General features: G+C 35.3%; 1 protein-coding gene across 1 annotated transcript; it reads right to left on the bottom strand.

The window, feature by feature from the left end:
- Positions 1-486: 486 nt before the first annotated feature.
- LOC104610902 (inositol-1,4,5-trisphosphate 5-phosphatase) lies at positions 487-12,549 on the bottom strand. Its single transcript, XM_010277747.2, has 7 exons — positions 12,146-12,549; positions 8,468-8,608; positions 7,995-8,360; positions 4,799-5,044; positions 3,660-3,752; positions 1,294-1,494; positions 487-880 (listed from the first exon to the last, which is right to left on the bottom strand). The coding sequence occupies exons 1-7, from the start codon at positions 12,467-12,469 to the stop codon at positions 665-667; spliced, it is 1,587 nt and encodes a 528-aa protein (XP_010276049.1). The 5' UTR covers positions 12,470-12,549; the 3' UTR covers positions 487-664.
- Positions 12,550-17,476: the final 4,927 nt, after the last annotated feature.

Genomic DNA, 17,476 nt, shown 5'->3' with positions numbered 1-17,476 from the left:
TAAACCACATCCTGCCTGTGAATTTGGCACCAATACACGAACAAGATTCAGTCCACCCCTAAGAATCCTAGCTCCACAAAAAGTTATATTCATTTACTTATAAACACAAAAGATAGAGTGGCATAGTGGCTTACAAGCGCAGATGTTAAGCTCTCCCTAGCACTTTGACACGAGTTTGACTCCTTCAACCTTTATTTTTCAGAAGAGTGCGCATTTACTAGTGATACTAAAGAGCTAGCCATCATGTTTTCATTGAAATTCCTTAAATAACTTACCAACTGCTAACTGATTTCCTTCTCATATAACTGATTGATCCAAGGCTTCTTAAAGAATGCTGTTATTAGGGGATGGTAATACATAGCCAGTTCATCAACTTATAGTCAGCTACTCACATTCACAGTCACACAAGAGTGGTTCCTCCAGGTCAAGGAACAGTTAATTTCAACAGAGAAGGCACTCATCTCATCACAACTAGTTAAATCCAGATGCACAAAAATGAAATACTTAAATTTCCTCCAAGGATTGCTTCCTTTTTCTATTGTACAAAGAGTTCAATTTTGACAGCTTTTGATCATTGGTGTACTGTGCTGTTCATCAATTTTATAATTGACCTGATGTTACAGATGTTAGAACAAATAATACAAGAACCTTGTCGAGACAGGTTTCAGCACCCTTGTGGTCTAAAGTACTGCGGGGGAAGTGATGGACACCGCTCATTCATGTGAGGGTAGGGATCCATGGTATTGTATCCTGGTAGCTCCATCCGATATTTCCCCCGAATTTGACAGAAAGGAAGCTTCACATCATCACCTTCATTACACCATTTGGGCAAGCGGCTTGAGTTATTCTCAAAAAACTTGAGGGTGTAAGCATCTTTTATCTGCAATTGGATATGCATGTGGAAAGGATAAATAAAAGTTATTAATTACGAACATTTTTCTTCTCAACAATCCAAAAAGCATTGTACTGTTGACGACATTAATCTTGAAAAGATCAACTCTTTTGGAAACAGTGTAACAAGGTAGTGCAGAATCAACCCACTTCCATAGACATGCACACGAAAGTAGTGAACTTGGTAAAATGTCCAGACTTAGGATCTATGACCCTGCTAACCTAAGCCAATTAGATGTCCTAGCACTCTCACAGGTAGAACACCCACCCTTCAAATAAATACACACGCACACACACACATGCATACCTGTGTCCTAAAATTGTTTTCAACAGTGCAAGATGGTTGCTTTATTCAAATTCCAGAATATCAGAAGGGCCACTTAGTTAACTGGATGAACTCACCGTAAATTCTGTAACTTGGATGGAGCTGGAAATTGGACCAAACAGCCCTGCTTGCTTATACATTTCTAGAATGAAGGCAACACATGATGTAGATTTACCATTGCTATAAAGCCAATCATCCTGTTCGGGAATTGTCAGCAGTTTATCAAAAGATAATCCACGCCTTTCAGTTTCGACTAGTATCTCAGGGAGATCAAGACCCTAAAAAAACACAAAATTAGATGCTTAAGTCTACATAATCATTATATATTGTATTATAATGCTCATTTTTTTTTCATTTTTAAGGCTCATTGACAATCTTGAAATTGAATTCTGACCAGAAGGTGTAATAGGCTAATGGTTAGGTAAACCATGAAGACTTTCAACAAAGGATAAAGCGATATGTAGTGATAAAGAGGGCTTAAGCTTGTACTTTGGTAGGTTCACGGATCGGGAATGATGTCATGAGCAAAACAAATTCCCAACATCAGAGAGCATGTTTTGCAATTTTGGCTCATGATAGAAAATTTTACATTACCACAATGTTTACTTTGACCATGATGGTGTGAGGCAAACATGGATAATTGTGTATATGAGCAGTTGGTGGGTGAAGGCTCTCTTCATCCTGATCTCTGTGGGGCAAATTATTCTTTAGAAAACACAAGGGATTGACTATTTTAACATCGAGAAAGAAAGCCAACACTTGTGATGAGACCCTTATTTCTCCAACCCAGGTTAATAAGCCTCTTTCACCTTACCAAGGAACGACGAGTATTAGATAACAACAGTTAACCAAACAAACTATTGGATTATATACAATTGCCAAAATACAGTAGAAAACTAAATTATAAATTCCAAACTTTGAAAGTTAACTAGACATGCTAACAACTTCTTACCTTTAATGCAAAAAACTACCCAAGAATTATCCCTTTGATAATACATAAGACAGAAAAATTGATAGTGAATTACATATGCATATTTATTCCTATAAAGAAAAGTACATAACAAATAACAAAAGTACAGAAAAATTGTTATGTACATAACAATGCGAGGGACCTAGGGGTGGCAATAGAGGGAAAGACCACCAAATTGAACCATTGAAGTTCGTCATATTTGTGCTGGGCTGGGCTATAGATGCCTCAGTTAGCATTTCCCTTTATATTTTATAAGACAGGTTCAAGTCATTTCTGAAAAATTTTTATATAAGACCCATTTTCTTTTAGCATAAATCACATGAAAAGTATAAAATAAAAAGGGCAGCCCAATGCACGAGGCTCCCACCAATGCGGGGTCTGGGGAGGGACAGATGTATGCAGCCTTACCCCTGCAGATATACATAAATATAGGGGCCAACCAAGGAACTTCCCTACATCCCTACCTATTTCTGTGACATGGATGAATCATGAGGACAATGCAGGCTGTCTATCACATAGGATATTGATGGATCGATCATGTGTTCAATCCCACAGTCCACCTGAGCCCTAGATCCAACCTTGTATTGCAGTTGTGCCCAATAAATTATAGCCATAAAAATTTTAATTTTTTAATATAAAAGTTTCCCATAAAAGGTGCTTCATTTTGAGCACTTAGAAATGAATTTTGGGCTGATTTTTTTTTTTTTTAATTTTCCATGAACAGAGGGCAGGGTGAAGAATATTGGGACTCCTTTTAAGTCCCAAACTAAGTTTCCATGTGAAACATTCTTGTATCATCTAAGGAAGCTTATTAAATGATTTGACCAGTAAACCCACACCCATAAATATATCATAATGAGTGAAATAAGTAAATATTAACATCCCATCTAGGGGGTTTCTAGGCCTAGTGGCCCAGCCCAACCCAGGCCCATCTTTGAGTCTGGTTGGGCACGTGTCAGGTCTACCCAATTCCCCTTTACAACCCATGCTAAGGCTAAGCCCAGCCTGACCCCATAAAAAAGGGGTCTATCGGGTCATGTTGGGCTAGAAACACTTGATTGAACCTAAACCAATAATTTAGTAAGCTGAACATGAAATTAATTACCAGAATCCAACCTGTCAATGACATAACTATAGAATGAGTTCAGTTAAGAGATCCTGGACAGGGAAAAATCAGGTGGGTTCAGGTTGTTCTGGTCATGAATTACCATCCTGACAGACAAAAGATGATTAAGATCATTGGACCACAATGACTTCTCGTTGCAGAACATCTCAATTGGAACAAATATCTAGTGAGTTTCAGGCGGTGAATGTGCTATGCCATTGACAAATAAAATAAATACTCAGGCTACAACCTTTCAAAGAAGATAATTCTGCAGAAGCACCCATTCAATGTCCATCGGAGTAATATAGTGCTCAAAATTTTATCAATAAAGATTTGGAAACTAGATGGAAAACATAATCTTAAGATACCTCAGTTCCAAGGCGCTTGTTCAAGGCTTCATTCCACAAGTTAGCAGCGTATGCTGGTTGCATCTGATGCCATACTGTCATACCAGAAGCAACCTGTATAAACACTAGAAATTGCACTCAGAACAAATGAACTGACTGATAAACCACATTCCCAAAGGAAAGATACAATCGGCATTTATTTTGACTGATATACCACATGCCCAAACACATAGAGACCATTAGAAGTCATAACAAATGAAAGCAGCATATGCTTGCTGTATTTTTCTTTATTTCTTTCTTTGATAATTCAGAACAAATGGACTGATAGACCCCATGCCCAAATGCAGAAAAATCTTGAAGATTTATGGTTTTAACTTGCACTGAAACCCACTAATTATCAGATTCAACTAAAAGTTTTGGCTGTTTGTTTACAGTTCAAAACTGAAGAGGATACAAATTTTGCACCAAGTCCAGTTTTGCATCCATTTGTTTGTAACTATGATTTACACTTTACCAGATACAAGATTTATGCTTTCTGTTCCATTTGCACTCACTGGCAGTGCAAATTTTGCATCCCAGAAACTGATGCAAAATTTGCTACACTTTCCTCCAACTTCAATTCTCTCTCGTATAAAGTGGGGAGCACATCATCTTGATTTCTACCTCACTCCCAAACAGGTAACCCTTCTGCTACCTCCATTCTCTTTTATATAAGGTTGGGAACACAACAATTTACTTCCTATTTAATTCTTACAAACAAATAAGACAAAATCAAACCTGAAGCAAAAGTAAACCAAAATTTACACTCAGCCTATTTGCACTTCCAAGCAATTACACCAGTGCAAATGAAATCTGCACTGCAAACAAACTGAGCCTTCAGAGAAAATCTGAGTGCAAATTAAGTTGTTAGATGACTTAGAAATGTTTATCTGGGTTTTAATGCAATCACTCATAATATCAACAATCAGGTTACTGGTTCTAAGTTTCAAAAGAGACCATGATAATTTACCAGTAATAATCCTGCTGGACAATGTTTTGAGGAAAAATCACAAACCATTAACCATGTACAAAAAGAAGACTAAATATCACCACTGAACTTAGCCTGAAAACTAAATATCACCAGTGGAGAAATGGAAAAATGGAGACAAGAAACACAGTACCAAATGGGCATCCAAGGGTGGTGGATAATTTCCATCTATGGTGTCTATCCAGCTAAATATCATGTTATGAAACCCATATGGTTTCCCTTCCATGCTTTTTGCATATTCCCAAGCAGCTGACTCATTGAACTTTGCTTGGATGTCAGGATGTAAGGGAAGCAACGCAATCTGTGGATTGGAATCATCTTTGGTCAGTTCAAATTCCCACCATTCATCCCATGGCATCACAACAATAACATCTTCCCCCTGCAATAAAAATGATAGCACCTCTTCAGTGTTCTCTTTGAATTAAGATCTCATATATTTATCACTTTTTTTTTATAATTAACAGTATAAACGTCATTAAAAATGCAGGAAGGTGAAAAGTACAACCCTTGTTGTCCCAAGGAGATACATACAAGTAGAAATGAAGCAGAAACTATTGCAAATTACACATTCCTGATTACAAATTACAAGCTGGCCCTGGGCAACTTGCATAAGCATTATATCTTGATAATATATAGAGTAGCCATGCATGGTCCAACTGTTTAAGGCAACGCCAAAATAAAGTAAGCTATGTAGCTGATATTCATTTACAACTTTTCTCTAATACTTAAATGGAACTACATCTAACTGGTTACTCGATTCAGAAAATGTTGCATTTGACCCATTGATCCATATCTATTGGTTTATACATATCTATCTTACAAAGTTATTCTTTGTAAAAAGATGTTTTCTGCCTAAGTTGTATGCATGCTAATAAAATGAACAAGAATCCATAAATCAACACACATCCCTTGTTTCTTTTTCTTTTTCCTTTTGATAAATATCCCTTGTTTTCTTTTTTACTGGTTCATCTTTATTCAACCATCTAATGATCCATAATGCATAAGTATCTCTACTAGTTCCAACAATATTAGTATGGAAATCAACACCATCTTTTGTCCCCATATGAATGTTGACAAGAAGTGAAGTGGCTGTAGGATGGAGTGCTGGTGGTGCCTATGTTGTGGAACTAGTAAAGATACTTGATCTGAATCCACTTGCTGTTGAGGAGATTTAGGTAATCTCTATGAATCCACTTTATCTGAACTAGCATTGGACAAAGATTATGGTAAATCTTGTTAAGAAGCCTCCATTAACCTCAACCAATCATAATACTTCACCTATTAGGTACAGTTGAAAATAAACCAGCAGCAATAATTACGTAATTTTGAGAGAAAAAAGAGAGAAAGTAGAGAGGGAAATAGCAAGACAGCAAGAGGAAAGAAAGCAAAAGAGAAAGGGTGAGGGAGAGAAGAAGAATCGTACACCTCTACCAGCCCTTCCCAATGATATATTCAATTCATTCTAAAAATAATAGGAAATACAAGAGTGCCCCTCTATAAAGTGGCAGGAAGAACAAATAATAAAACAGGGGCTTTATGCCCATTACAACTAAAGCCCATAAAAAAAATAATAATAATAAGTAACTAATAGAACTAATAGAGCAGCTTGGTCCAACCTCTCAACAGGTACTAGCATTGGCCCAACCACTTTCATTGGCCAGATAAGGTATATCTCAAAGCAATCCATAATCCATTTAGCAGAGCAATTCCACCTTGGTGGAATCAGCATCTCATATGAGACCATTGAAGGTCCAAACTACTAGCAAATGGATTTTGGAATCTAAATTACACTTTTATAATGCGTGAAAGTATTTATACATCCATTTCGGGATACTTTGCAATCTTTGTCAAATAAATGGGATACTTTGAAATGGGATACTTTGCAATCTTTGTCAAATAAATGCATCCATTTCGGGTCATATTTCTACTATGATACAAATTGCAATGTGTTCTAACATACAATTTATTTATGATTTACTTCTCTCAAAAGAAAAATGTTTGTTTCAATTTCTTGTACAGATAACCCTCGAGTTAAGTTTTCTAATATAAAACAATGAAATGAGTACAGTTCCAGTCCTGTCCATGCTTAGATGAACTCCAGGGACCTGCAATCCCAGAAAAAGAAGCAAAGAAACTAGACGGAAGAGATACTTAATGATCTAAAGCAACAAAGGATAACAAGATTTGAGAGCTTTTCTTTTTTGGTAAACAAGATTCGAGAGTTAAAGAACATGAAAAGTATTTTATCAACTATGGCTGAGTAATGTGGTAATCAATATAGACTATAACTACAAGAATCAAGAGCAGGAAGGACACCAAACGTATTCGGTCAACTGTGATTAACTTCTAAGGTAATCAAAATAGAAAATATATTTTCTGATCTTTTTTTTTCATGAAAGCAATATTCAAATAGGCACAGGTACATTGTGATTCCATCAAAACTCCAGTCATTCAAGAATCTTTTGTGAAACATCACCAAACAATCATACGCTTGTTTTTGGTTAAGATGGACTTTACCTCTGCACAAAGCAAAATGGAATATTCTATCATGACTTAAGAAGGATGATTCTCGAAGATGTACATCTGTGGGAACTTCCATCTTGTTGTGGCTGCACACAGCCTAACAAATTATTTCTATATCTCATCTATCAACTCTTTCAGCACTGGAACTGAAATTCAGACTTGAGGATAAACTTTCTTAGGATAGGAATGGATTAATAAAAAAAAAAGAAGCAACAGAAATAATTAAATGACACTTTTCTCCTTAAATCTGAAGTGTTTGACATGGGTGTTAGACTGTTAGTCCTTTTTATATAGTGTTACGGATATCCAGAAAAATCACAGTAATTGAGCATTTAAGAGATCTGTGTTAACACTATTTTTTTTGATCAATTGCGTTAAAAACAATATTTTACACTTATCTTTTTAAGAAAAGATCTGGGTTAATGCAATTATGGGCTGGTTAAAAGAAGTACAGCACAGGATCATGGAAATAGAAATATACAATGGGAGAGATTGATAGATGGTTGCAAATTGGAGAACAAATTATAATTGGGTTCCAAGGTCCACCAACACAACAGTATGGCAGATAGGTTAGCAAGTCAAGGGTAAACATGAATTAATTGCAGTGGACAATATGATTCACAAGGCAGAAATTTGTAAAAGCAGGGTAAGGCTAGCAGAGGCTAGTCCAACTTTTAGGTTCTTGGTAGTTGGTACAACATTGTCATGTATCATTCTTTTTATATATAATATATAAAGTTTTCTTTGTTAGAGATGAGAAAAGTTTGGTTAAAATATGAAGCTTTTAGCAATTTATATGGTCTTACCTCTTCATTTTCGTGCCCAGATTCTCCTACCCAAAGTTTACCTTCAGAATCCTTCAAGCAAACAGCAGAATGACCAGCATACGATCCAGAAACCCACTTCTCTAATGTCTCAAAGCCACCCCACCGCCCCCGAATTTTTGATATTGCTAGGAAATCTCCAGAGTGAATATCATCAACACTTATATTTGTAACCCAAGGCTGAGGACGCTCTTCAAAAACAGATCCCATATGCTTCTTGAGAAATGCCAAGTTTGAACTCTCACCCCATCCAGTATTTGAAAATAATGGAAAGACATCCCACAGAGCTTGAAGGGTTCCCAGCATTCCTGATTCCATAAGGAATATAGAGACCCCATTATGTTTTACCTGATTTCAGGAAGAAAAAAACAAGATAACTCTTGATATGGATATTCACTCTTCATAATAGAATTGGAGCAGGTAGCAATTTCTTGTCAACAAAATTGACAACTTACATATTCAAACTCAGCTTTTCCCTCCCATTCTTTGAACTCAAGTGTATGCTCCCGAGAAAGGAAGTAATAGTCCCATGTAACACGATATGGAGTAACAAAGATGTAGAGATCCATGCATGTCCAACTGTGAGCATGGCTATTCTGGATGGGAAAAACAGAAACAGAAACAATCTCAAAATTGTTAGTTCATCGAAAACATCTATAATCCTGGAACTAGTTGAATCTTTTTAGTGCACATAATACAAGAAAAAAAAAAAGAAAACATTCCAATAATGTTCACAAAGTTAGACCAATTAAAATCACCAAGTTGATCTCCAATATTTCAAAAAGCCATTTTCTAACTTTAATAAGTACTAAATCAGGCACAACTAAATTCTACTAAAAAAAATCTTAGTTCCTTGTTTATAATAATAGTGTCCAAGTCTGGAAACCTTGCATCCCATAAGAAAGCAAAGCTGTCCTTCAACTGTGAAAAATACGTAGACACACGGAAGATGCTTTAACTGAAATATATGGGAGAAATGAGGAAGCGATATAATCCGCTATTTGATGGGTCCAAAGATCTATTCAGGGGGGAAAAAGAAAATCTCGACTACCATACTTTCCAAGTAATTGCATAATTCCCATACCATCACTCTTATGTTGTTCTTCCATCAACAAAGCAATGGGTACCATATGCCTTTACGAGTCTCCTCTTCTTACAATGGAAATGATAATAAAATGGCCTCAGGAGGAAGGAAGAATCAAAATGTCATCTAGTAAACTGGAAAAAAATCTGCAGTTTCAGGGATAATGGGGGTCTAGGGATCATATCAGTGAAAGATATCAACACAGCCTTGCTAGGGAAGCGGTTATGGAGATTCAATGAGCACACGGATAGTCTGTGGAGAAGGTAAATAGTGTCCAAGTACGGTTTAAGCAGCAGGGAGTGGGAGACTGAAGAAGTGAGATCATCCAATGGGTGTTCATTGTGGAAGGCAATTCAGAAAGTTCATCGACTTCATCCTCAGTTTTTGAAGGGCATAACATACGAAGTGGGAAATTGCCTTAGGGTGCTGTTTTGGAAGGATTTCTGGTGTGGGGATGGCCCATTAATGATCCTCTTCCCTGATCTGTTTGAAATTTCTGTAAACAAGGATGCAACAGTGGCTAATTGTTTGGAGAGGCAAAATGGACATTGTACTTGGAACCCTCAATTCAGGAGAAATTTAAATGATTGGGAGGTAGCTTCTTTGGTCAGCTTGCTTCAAATTCTTTATGACGCAAAGACGTCTGGAGTAGGGGAGGAGGATAAAAGGAAATGGCTCTTTGATAAATTTGGTACCTTTTCCGTGAAATCCTTTTTAACAGCTTGACAAGGGAAGATTCTTCTTCTTTCCCATGTGACATTTGGATCAGATCTGTTCCATCTAAACCGGCTTTTTTTATCTGGTTTGGTCTGCAGTGCTGGATAAGATCCTAACTAAGGAAAATTTAGTCAGAAGAGGTTTAGAGGTGGAGGATATGGCTTGTTCACTTTGTAACAGAAATGTGGAGTCTTCTAGCCAATTGTTGTTACTGTGATTTTTCTTACTGGGTTTGGATGAGTTTGTTGAAATTGTTTGGTGTTAAAATGTGCTTCTCGGCTGATGTGAAGGGATTTATAGGGGCATGATTTCTAGGAGGCTTATCTAGGGCTGGAAATGTAGCTTGGAGCATCCTCCCCACAGCAGTTTCCTGGGCAGTTTGGAGTGAAAGAATAGTAGATTATTCGAAGGAAGACAATCCTCAAAAGAAGAAGTTCTCAACAGGATTTTGGGGATGGTGCATTCTTGGTTGGCAATCCACCCATTATTAAAAAATAGACATAATTGTTCCTTTTTTAATTCTGATTTCCTTTTCGTAAGGAGTCCATAGTTTTTTGTTTTGAGGGGGTGGCTGTATTGAGCATACTGTTTCTAACTATACAGTTCCAAATTGTACGGAGGCTATATTGTATTTTGGCTCTTTGATCTTAATGAAATACTTTACCTTACAGTTCAAAAAAAATGATAAGAAAATGATTTCATTTTTTAGATTTTTGAGAAGCTACAGTCAAAGGTTGTAATAAGGTCCAAAAATTGTCTATTGTAATAATTCAATCAGGTTGAGTAAAGATTAAAGATGTGGCTCAATTTCCTCACTTACCTTTGCTGCAAAAAGCATTTGGAATTTGACATAGAACAGGGTAGAGAGTTCTAAAATTGTAACACCTAAAAGGTTCAGGTTTTGGAAATAAGAAAATTTCAAGGTTTAATCAGAGAAATAGATGAATTTTAGATAAAAACTAGGGTCTAACAAACAAAAGAAATACTCTTGGGATAGTATTTTTTTTAACGAGTCTTGGGCTTGAGTTGTGAGCTAAATATGGATCCTGGAGTAACAACCAAAATTTAGACTAGAAGAAAGAAAGTAGAAATTTCAAAACCAAGAATGAAAACCAATCAACTAATGTTCTAGATCAAGAATCAATTGTAAAAGATAAATTCGGATTTGACTCCTCTAGGAAATCAAGAACTATATAAGATCATTGTTCATGAAGAAGAGTTGGAGAGCAGAATTCTTGGTTTGGAAAATGAGCATACATACCTGACAGGATTAGTAATGGAATGAAGTAAATTAAAAAGGGCAAGCCTTACAGAGATTCAATTCGGATAGAGAGCTCACCACCAAGAATATATGTATAAATCAATTCTAGACTGAACTTCCAATTCCATTGAAATTCACTACATAACTAGCAGGTTTACAAATGAGCATATTAATGGAAAATTGGAAATATAGGAGTAGCATTATATGTGCCAAAATGAAGGAAAGTAGACTAAGACAGTTTTGGATTGCTGTACTGGTAAGAGCAGATATTTTGCAACTTGAAAGATCTAGAAGATCTAGGGGTAAGACAAAAAGGATTTGGGCAGAGGTAGTGAGAAATGACTTGGGGCTCACAATTTAACAATGGATGTGACTCTTGATAGAGTGGAATTGCAAAACAGGATTCATGTAGCTGACTCCATGTATGCAGACAATGAAGGAACTGACTGGTTAAGTATTAATGATCTGCATTTTAACTTCCGAAATTTGATAGAAGCAAAAGATTATTTCATAAATCTTTCTAATAAAACCCTTCCTGAAAATAATCAACTATCCTATATGTAGTACAGAAGATAACTTTTAAGAAACAAAAAACTAGCTAATGACTTTCCAACTCCTGGGCCAAGTCAAATAACTCTTAAAATCTTGAGAACAGCGGGATTTCATGTCTGCACAGCTAACTTATCCAAGAATCTCTCCAAATTTCTTTCAATAATCTGAGAGAAATTAAAAAAACTAGTAACCACTCCGCATGGACTTCTGCCTCTTCCAATAGCTGGAAACTCAAAACTCTAGTAAATCTTGAAAAAATTTCCACGATCTCCAAAAAACAACGGAACTAATACAAGATACATCCCAATTTAATCAAATTAGAGAATGAGAACCCATAAAAACACAGATATGCATAAATAGAACATAAAAGTCAAGTTCCTTCAGTTGCTCTAAATTAGGCAGAATAGTTCAAGAACTTAAAATACTCAGATACCAAGTTCTCCAAAATATTTAAATTCCAATCAAATACGAAGGAATAGAGTAAACAAAAAGAAAACCCAGAAATTTCTTCTTGCAAACCTTGATATGAATTGTCCCCCCACCAAATTCACTGCCGCTTTTGTTGTGGAATTCCAACCAAGCCCTGTTCTTATAAAAACAAGCGCCCTTCCAGTTCAAGGTATCGTTAGGCGACGAGGCAGCACCAACGAAGGTAGGAAGCAGATCAACTGCACTTCGGAGAGAGTTGAGAACCGGCCATGAAATCTGTCTGGGTAACAGAGGAAGAACGTCGAGTGGGTGAAACGGTGCATTCCAAGCATACCCATGTGAGAAAACCAAAGACAACAGAGAAAGACAGGTGAAAAAACGCTTTGTGAAGGGAAGCAGAGACAAAGGCGTCATGGCTTGGGACGAAAAAATTCTGCAGCGAAAGAGAGAGAGAGAGAGAGAGAGAGAAGAACGGTTGAAGCAAACGAGAAGTTATGGAATCACTAAAATATATAATCAACTATATAAAAAGACGAAAATATCCTCCAGCCGTTTGTAGAGGGAAATGGACGTTTTAATCCTCAGACTCAGAGCAGTACCTCATTGTTTTTGTTTGTTTGATAAATGATGATAACGTGTCGTTTTTATCGGCGTTTTCACTCTTATTAATTAGCAGAAGCTGAAGAATGCTACCAAACAATTAGCTTATTCAACTCGTGGCTGCACCTCTGTACAGACAAAGCGAGACCTTTATAAATTCATGGGTCCTACATTCTTTGTATTCTGTAGGGCGAGTTTTTCAAGGCTGTGTTTGATTTTAAAGAAAACACAGGAAAAGGAAGGAAGAAAAATGTAGGAAAACCTTTATAAAAGGTTTATTATTTCCCTTAATTTGTCTACCTTTTCCTTTAAACCAAACATAACCCAAAAGTTGCATCATCATACAGTTGTTTATTAGAATCTAGCCAGTCCCCTTTGCATTGTGGCATAACATAATACAGTAATGCTGAAGTACGAGTTGGGCAAACTTTACCTGTGTGAACTGAAGTGGTATATATCTGTGAACTTTATTATATCCATTAATGGGCCTACAGCCTACTCTCTCTTTAGAGTTTAGAGTCTGGTGTGTTCAGATTTCTTTCATATCGATCACCATCAGATCCATAATAATCCCGGGCCCAAACCTTACCCGTTAACGACAATAGAAATTGGACAGGCCCGCCCACGGTCCACCCATCCCATGCACGGGCTGCCTGGCTGCTTGTAAAGGTGTAACTTGTAAGTAGGGGTGGATTCTAGCCGAGCTCGAATCTGGTACTATTTTATAAGGCTCGAGCTTGGTTCGAGTCAGAACTTTGAGCTCGAGTTCGGTTTGAGTCAAGAGTTCATAAGTTCAAGTTCGGTTCGGTTCGGTTCATTTTATATTTTATAAAAATATTTAGAAAAAATATTTTATAAAAATAAAAAATATATAATTTTTTTATTCTATTTTAAAAATTAAGAATTATAATAATGAATAATTATAATATTTTTATTATATATATTATTTTCTATAATTTTATATACATATATATATATATTCGAACCAGCTTGCGAGCCTCATGAGCCGAGCTCTAGTAGGCTCGAGCTCGGCTCGTTTAATAATCGAGCCAATGAATTGGGCTCGAGCTCGACTGAAACTGAGCCGAGCCGAGCTTTTCACGAGCCGAGCTCGAGCAACTCGTGAAAAGCTCAGCTCGTTGCCACCCCTACTTGTAAGCATTGAGTCATGGTGGGAGCAGAGACAATTAATTAATATTTAGCAATTATTATTGTTTTAAATTATTAAATTATTTATAATTATGGCGCATAGTGGTAATTAGGTTAATTACTTAGGTTGTATTTGCTAAAATTGCTGCCTTTATTAGAAAGTTTGGGGTTTTATTAATAAAATAGGCAACTGTCTATATATATATATAAAAAAATCCCACTTTTAGTGTTAAATGCAAGTACCATTGCCACTTTTTTATGAAATTTCAAATTTGATGTTTCTATTATAAATGTCAACACCCATCCAATGTCTACCTATGAAGTGGTTATCTAATGTGAAGTGACAATATAATTTCCCAAAAATTAGTATTGATAAACCCCAATTATTCTTAATAGAAACAGCAATGATACCAAAAACAACCTTAGTTCGAACTTTGGATCAGTATTAACCTTTCCGTTTATCTAGTTGATTGAACTAATGATCTTTTTATCTGGTCTCATGTTATGTTTGGTTCAACCTTTTAATCTGCTATATAATTAAAAAATGCTGATTTGGTCAATGATCCATTAATCAAAAGGGTTGAACCATTGACCCATTTTAATCCATTGAATCGGTTATGGTTTTTATGTTTGTATTTTTTTTATAAGGAAATTGTCTAAAACTCACCATGGCTTTTCAGCATTTCTCTTAAACTCACCATAACTTTTCAAAATGTACAGGGAACCCCGTGTCAGTGATTTTTTATTTTCCAAAACTTAGAAGTTATCATGTTAGCATAAATACAAATTTCATGACCAAACTGCCCTGAATGGTAAGTTAGCCTCATTAAACATATTTTTATGATTAGAATAACCTTAAACTCCAAACTGCCTTATATATAAGATTTCTAGTTGTTGAGAGACATTTTGCTCTCATTTGTGCTGCTTGAAAGTATTCCAATGAAGCTGAAAAATGGGTTTTGGGTCAAATAATAATACAAGTATTTATAGAATATTGAAAAATGTTTCGAATATAACAAGGGTAAAATGGTAATCTATTAAGACCTAAGACCTGTTAATCTGTTTAACGTCAAGTTACTGACATGGAGTTTCCTGTACATTTTGAAAAGTTAAGATTTATTTAAGAGAAACGCTAAAAAGTCATGATAAATTTTAGACAATTTCCTTTTTATAATAATGATATCACAGATTAATTTAAGGACTATAATCTCAAGTTGACAGGTATGAGAATGTAAGTACAAGTCTGAGAAGAATCATATTGTGAAAAAAAAAAAAGGTGAAAAGTTAGGAACGTATTCTTCCCTTGCTTTGATCTTTATCTATGCACCAACACCTAAATTATTCTTGAAATTCAATGGCTCATCCATTACGTGGAGCAATCTCTAATTGAAATGTATATTCTTCACAGGGAAGGAACAAGTCCACGTCGTCTTGATAATGGACCAAAATGATATAAGCATCTAAGTATAAATGAATGTTAATCAATAGCTTGTTGTTTCAGCTTTTAAATGTTGGTCTCACATCAGCCTCTTAGTGATCCAAGAATACAACTGTCCTTGAAGAATTAAAAAAAAAAAAGGGAAAAGAGTCAAAAGAGACAACAGAAATAACTCAGCGACGATGATGGATTTGATTAGTTAACTACTTAGGTATATAAGCATCTAAGTATGGATGAATATTAATAGCTTGTCGTATCAGCTTTAAATGTTAGTGATGCAAACAAAAACTGAGAGACACTTCTCATTTTTGTCTCTTATGATTTGAAGGCCTTTAACCACATAATATTGATTATATTCATTTTCTTTGTCAACTTTATATATGCAAACTCCATGACCATGTGAAATCTTGGTCGTGTCAACTTTATATATACATTATAATGCATATATACATAATAACTTGCATACATAAACAAATATTATAATATTTGTACAACAAATACGAAGCTAAATTGGATTAATTTGGGATGAACCAAAGATTGGTCAAAGGCTCAAACCTGACCCAATTCGAAGTTAAATCAAATTCATACTTTTCAACTCTAACCTGAACTTCAATTCTAACCCAACACAACCTTGTGACTATTTTTGAAAAGTTCTATCCGGAACTCCGTGAATTAAAGCGTGTTTATCTTCGCTTCTTCCTAGTGGGCCGTACTAAGTACTTTAGTATATCCATCAATGTTCCTTCTCTTTAGATTTAGATTATGTGTGTTCAGATTTGTTTATATCATCAGATGCATACTTATTCCATTTCCCAAGCCCAAGTTTACGAGTAGCAACAATAAAAAACAGACCCGCCCGCCCATACATGGGCCGCTTGCTGTAACTTGTGAGCATTGAATTGTGGTGGGGATTAGAGAGTAGAGACTATTATTCTATTAATTGTTCATATTCATATTCATATTATTATTATTATTATTATTATTATTATTATTAAATTGATAAAGATTATTTAGCTTAACAGGAAAAAAAATAATTACTTTACTTGAACTTTGGATCAGTGTTTTTGACCTGCTGTTGGTCCAAATGGTCCGACCAATGATATAGTCACAGTTATGTTTGACTCAACCTTTAATATATCACATAAAACTGTTGATTTCGTTGACCCATTAATCAAAAGGGTTTAACCATTAACCCATCTAACAAGCCGAATGGGTTGTTTGTTTTTTTTTTTTTTTTTTTTTTTGGGGGGGGGGTGGAATTATAAAAACCTCTTATTTTTTTGACAATTCTTAAACCTTTTTTGGGTTTTGACCCTAATGAAAACCTCTCTTAATATTTTGATAAGGTGCAAATACCTTGGTTTCCAATAGTTTTTCAGATGAATAGGTTATTGTTTAGTATCATTGTCCTTTTTATATTTGTAATATTTAGGATTTATCAATACAAATTTGTTTAATAAGATATTTTGTTCCAAAAATATTTTGAGTTGATCAATACAAACTGTTCTTTCTGACCTTTCAATTAGATCAATCCCATGCCTACATTTTTCTAGTTTTATGTGATGTAACAACATATTTCTCAAAAACATGTAGACACTTAAGATTGGTTTTCCTATGATATGGGAAAGATATAATATATGAAAAACAACTGACCAATCAATTGAAATCATACACGTTATAGTCAATCAGGTGTTGTTTATCAAAATTCATGGGTGAGTTTTGATTGGTCAAAACTCTTCCCATACCATGTCTTTCCCACACCATATATTTTCTTAGATAACATAAAAATGGGAATGGTACCAACTACAATCATACATGCATTAATTTTTTTTAATATGAAAGATACTCTTTGGCTAACTTTTTTCAAAGATACATTTATTTAAAATACCTAAAAATAGCAATACTCAGTGCACCAATGATTCAAAATTGAGTGAGATTTGAAAGGATGTATATTCATTCCATTTCAATGGTTCATCCATTACGTGCAGGCAATCTCTAGCTAATTGGAATGTATTTTCTTCAAGGTGAAGGAAGAGTTTACATCGTTTATGATAACGAAATAAAGAAGTGAAAATTGATTGAAGAATTAAAAAAAGAAGAAAAAAACAGAGAAAAGAATCAAACAAACAACATAAATAAGTAAGCAATGGATTACTTTGTTGTATACGCATCTAAGCATGGATGAATATTTAATAATTTTGTCGTTTCAGCTTTAAATGTTGGCTTCAACCGAT

Source organism: Nelumbo nucifera, chromosome 1 (genome assembly GCF_055504915.1).
Source record: "Nelumbo nucifera cultivar China Antique chromosome 1, China Antique-T2T, whole genome shotgun sequence".
Classification (NCBI taxonomy): domain Eukaryota; kingdom Viridiplantae; phylum Streptophyta; class Magnoliopsida; order Proteales; family Nelumbonaceae; genus Nelumbo; species Nelumbo nucifera.
This window is presented reverse-complemented; position numbering and strand designations above follow the sequence as displayed.

Coding starts and splice junctions, on each gene's coding strand:
- LOC104610902 (XM_010277747.2), bottom strand. CDS start 12,469: ATGACGCCTTTGTCTCTGCTTCCCTTCACAAAGCGTTTTTTCACCTGT. Junction 8,361..8,467: donor GAAAAGCTGAGTTTGAATAT/GTAAGTTGTCAA, acceptor TCCTGAAATCAG/GTAAAACATAATGGGGTCTC. Junction 1,495..3,659: donor ACAAGCGCCTTGGAACTGAG/GTATCTTAAGAT, acceptor GTGTTTTTTTAG/GGTCTTGATCTCCCTGAGAT.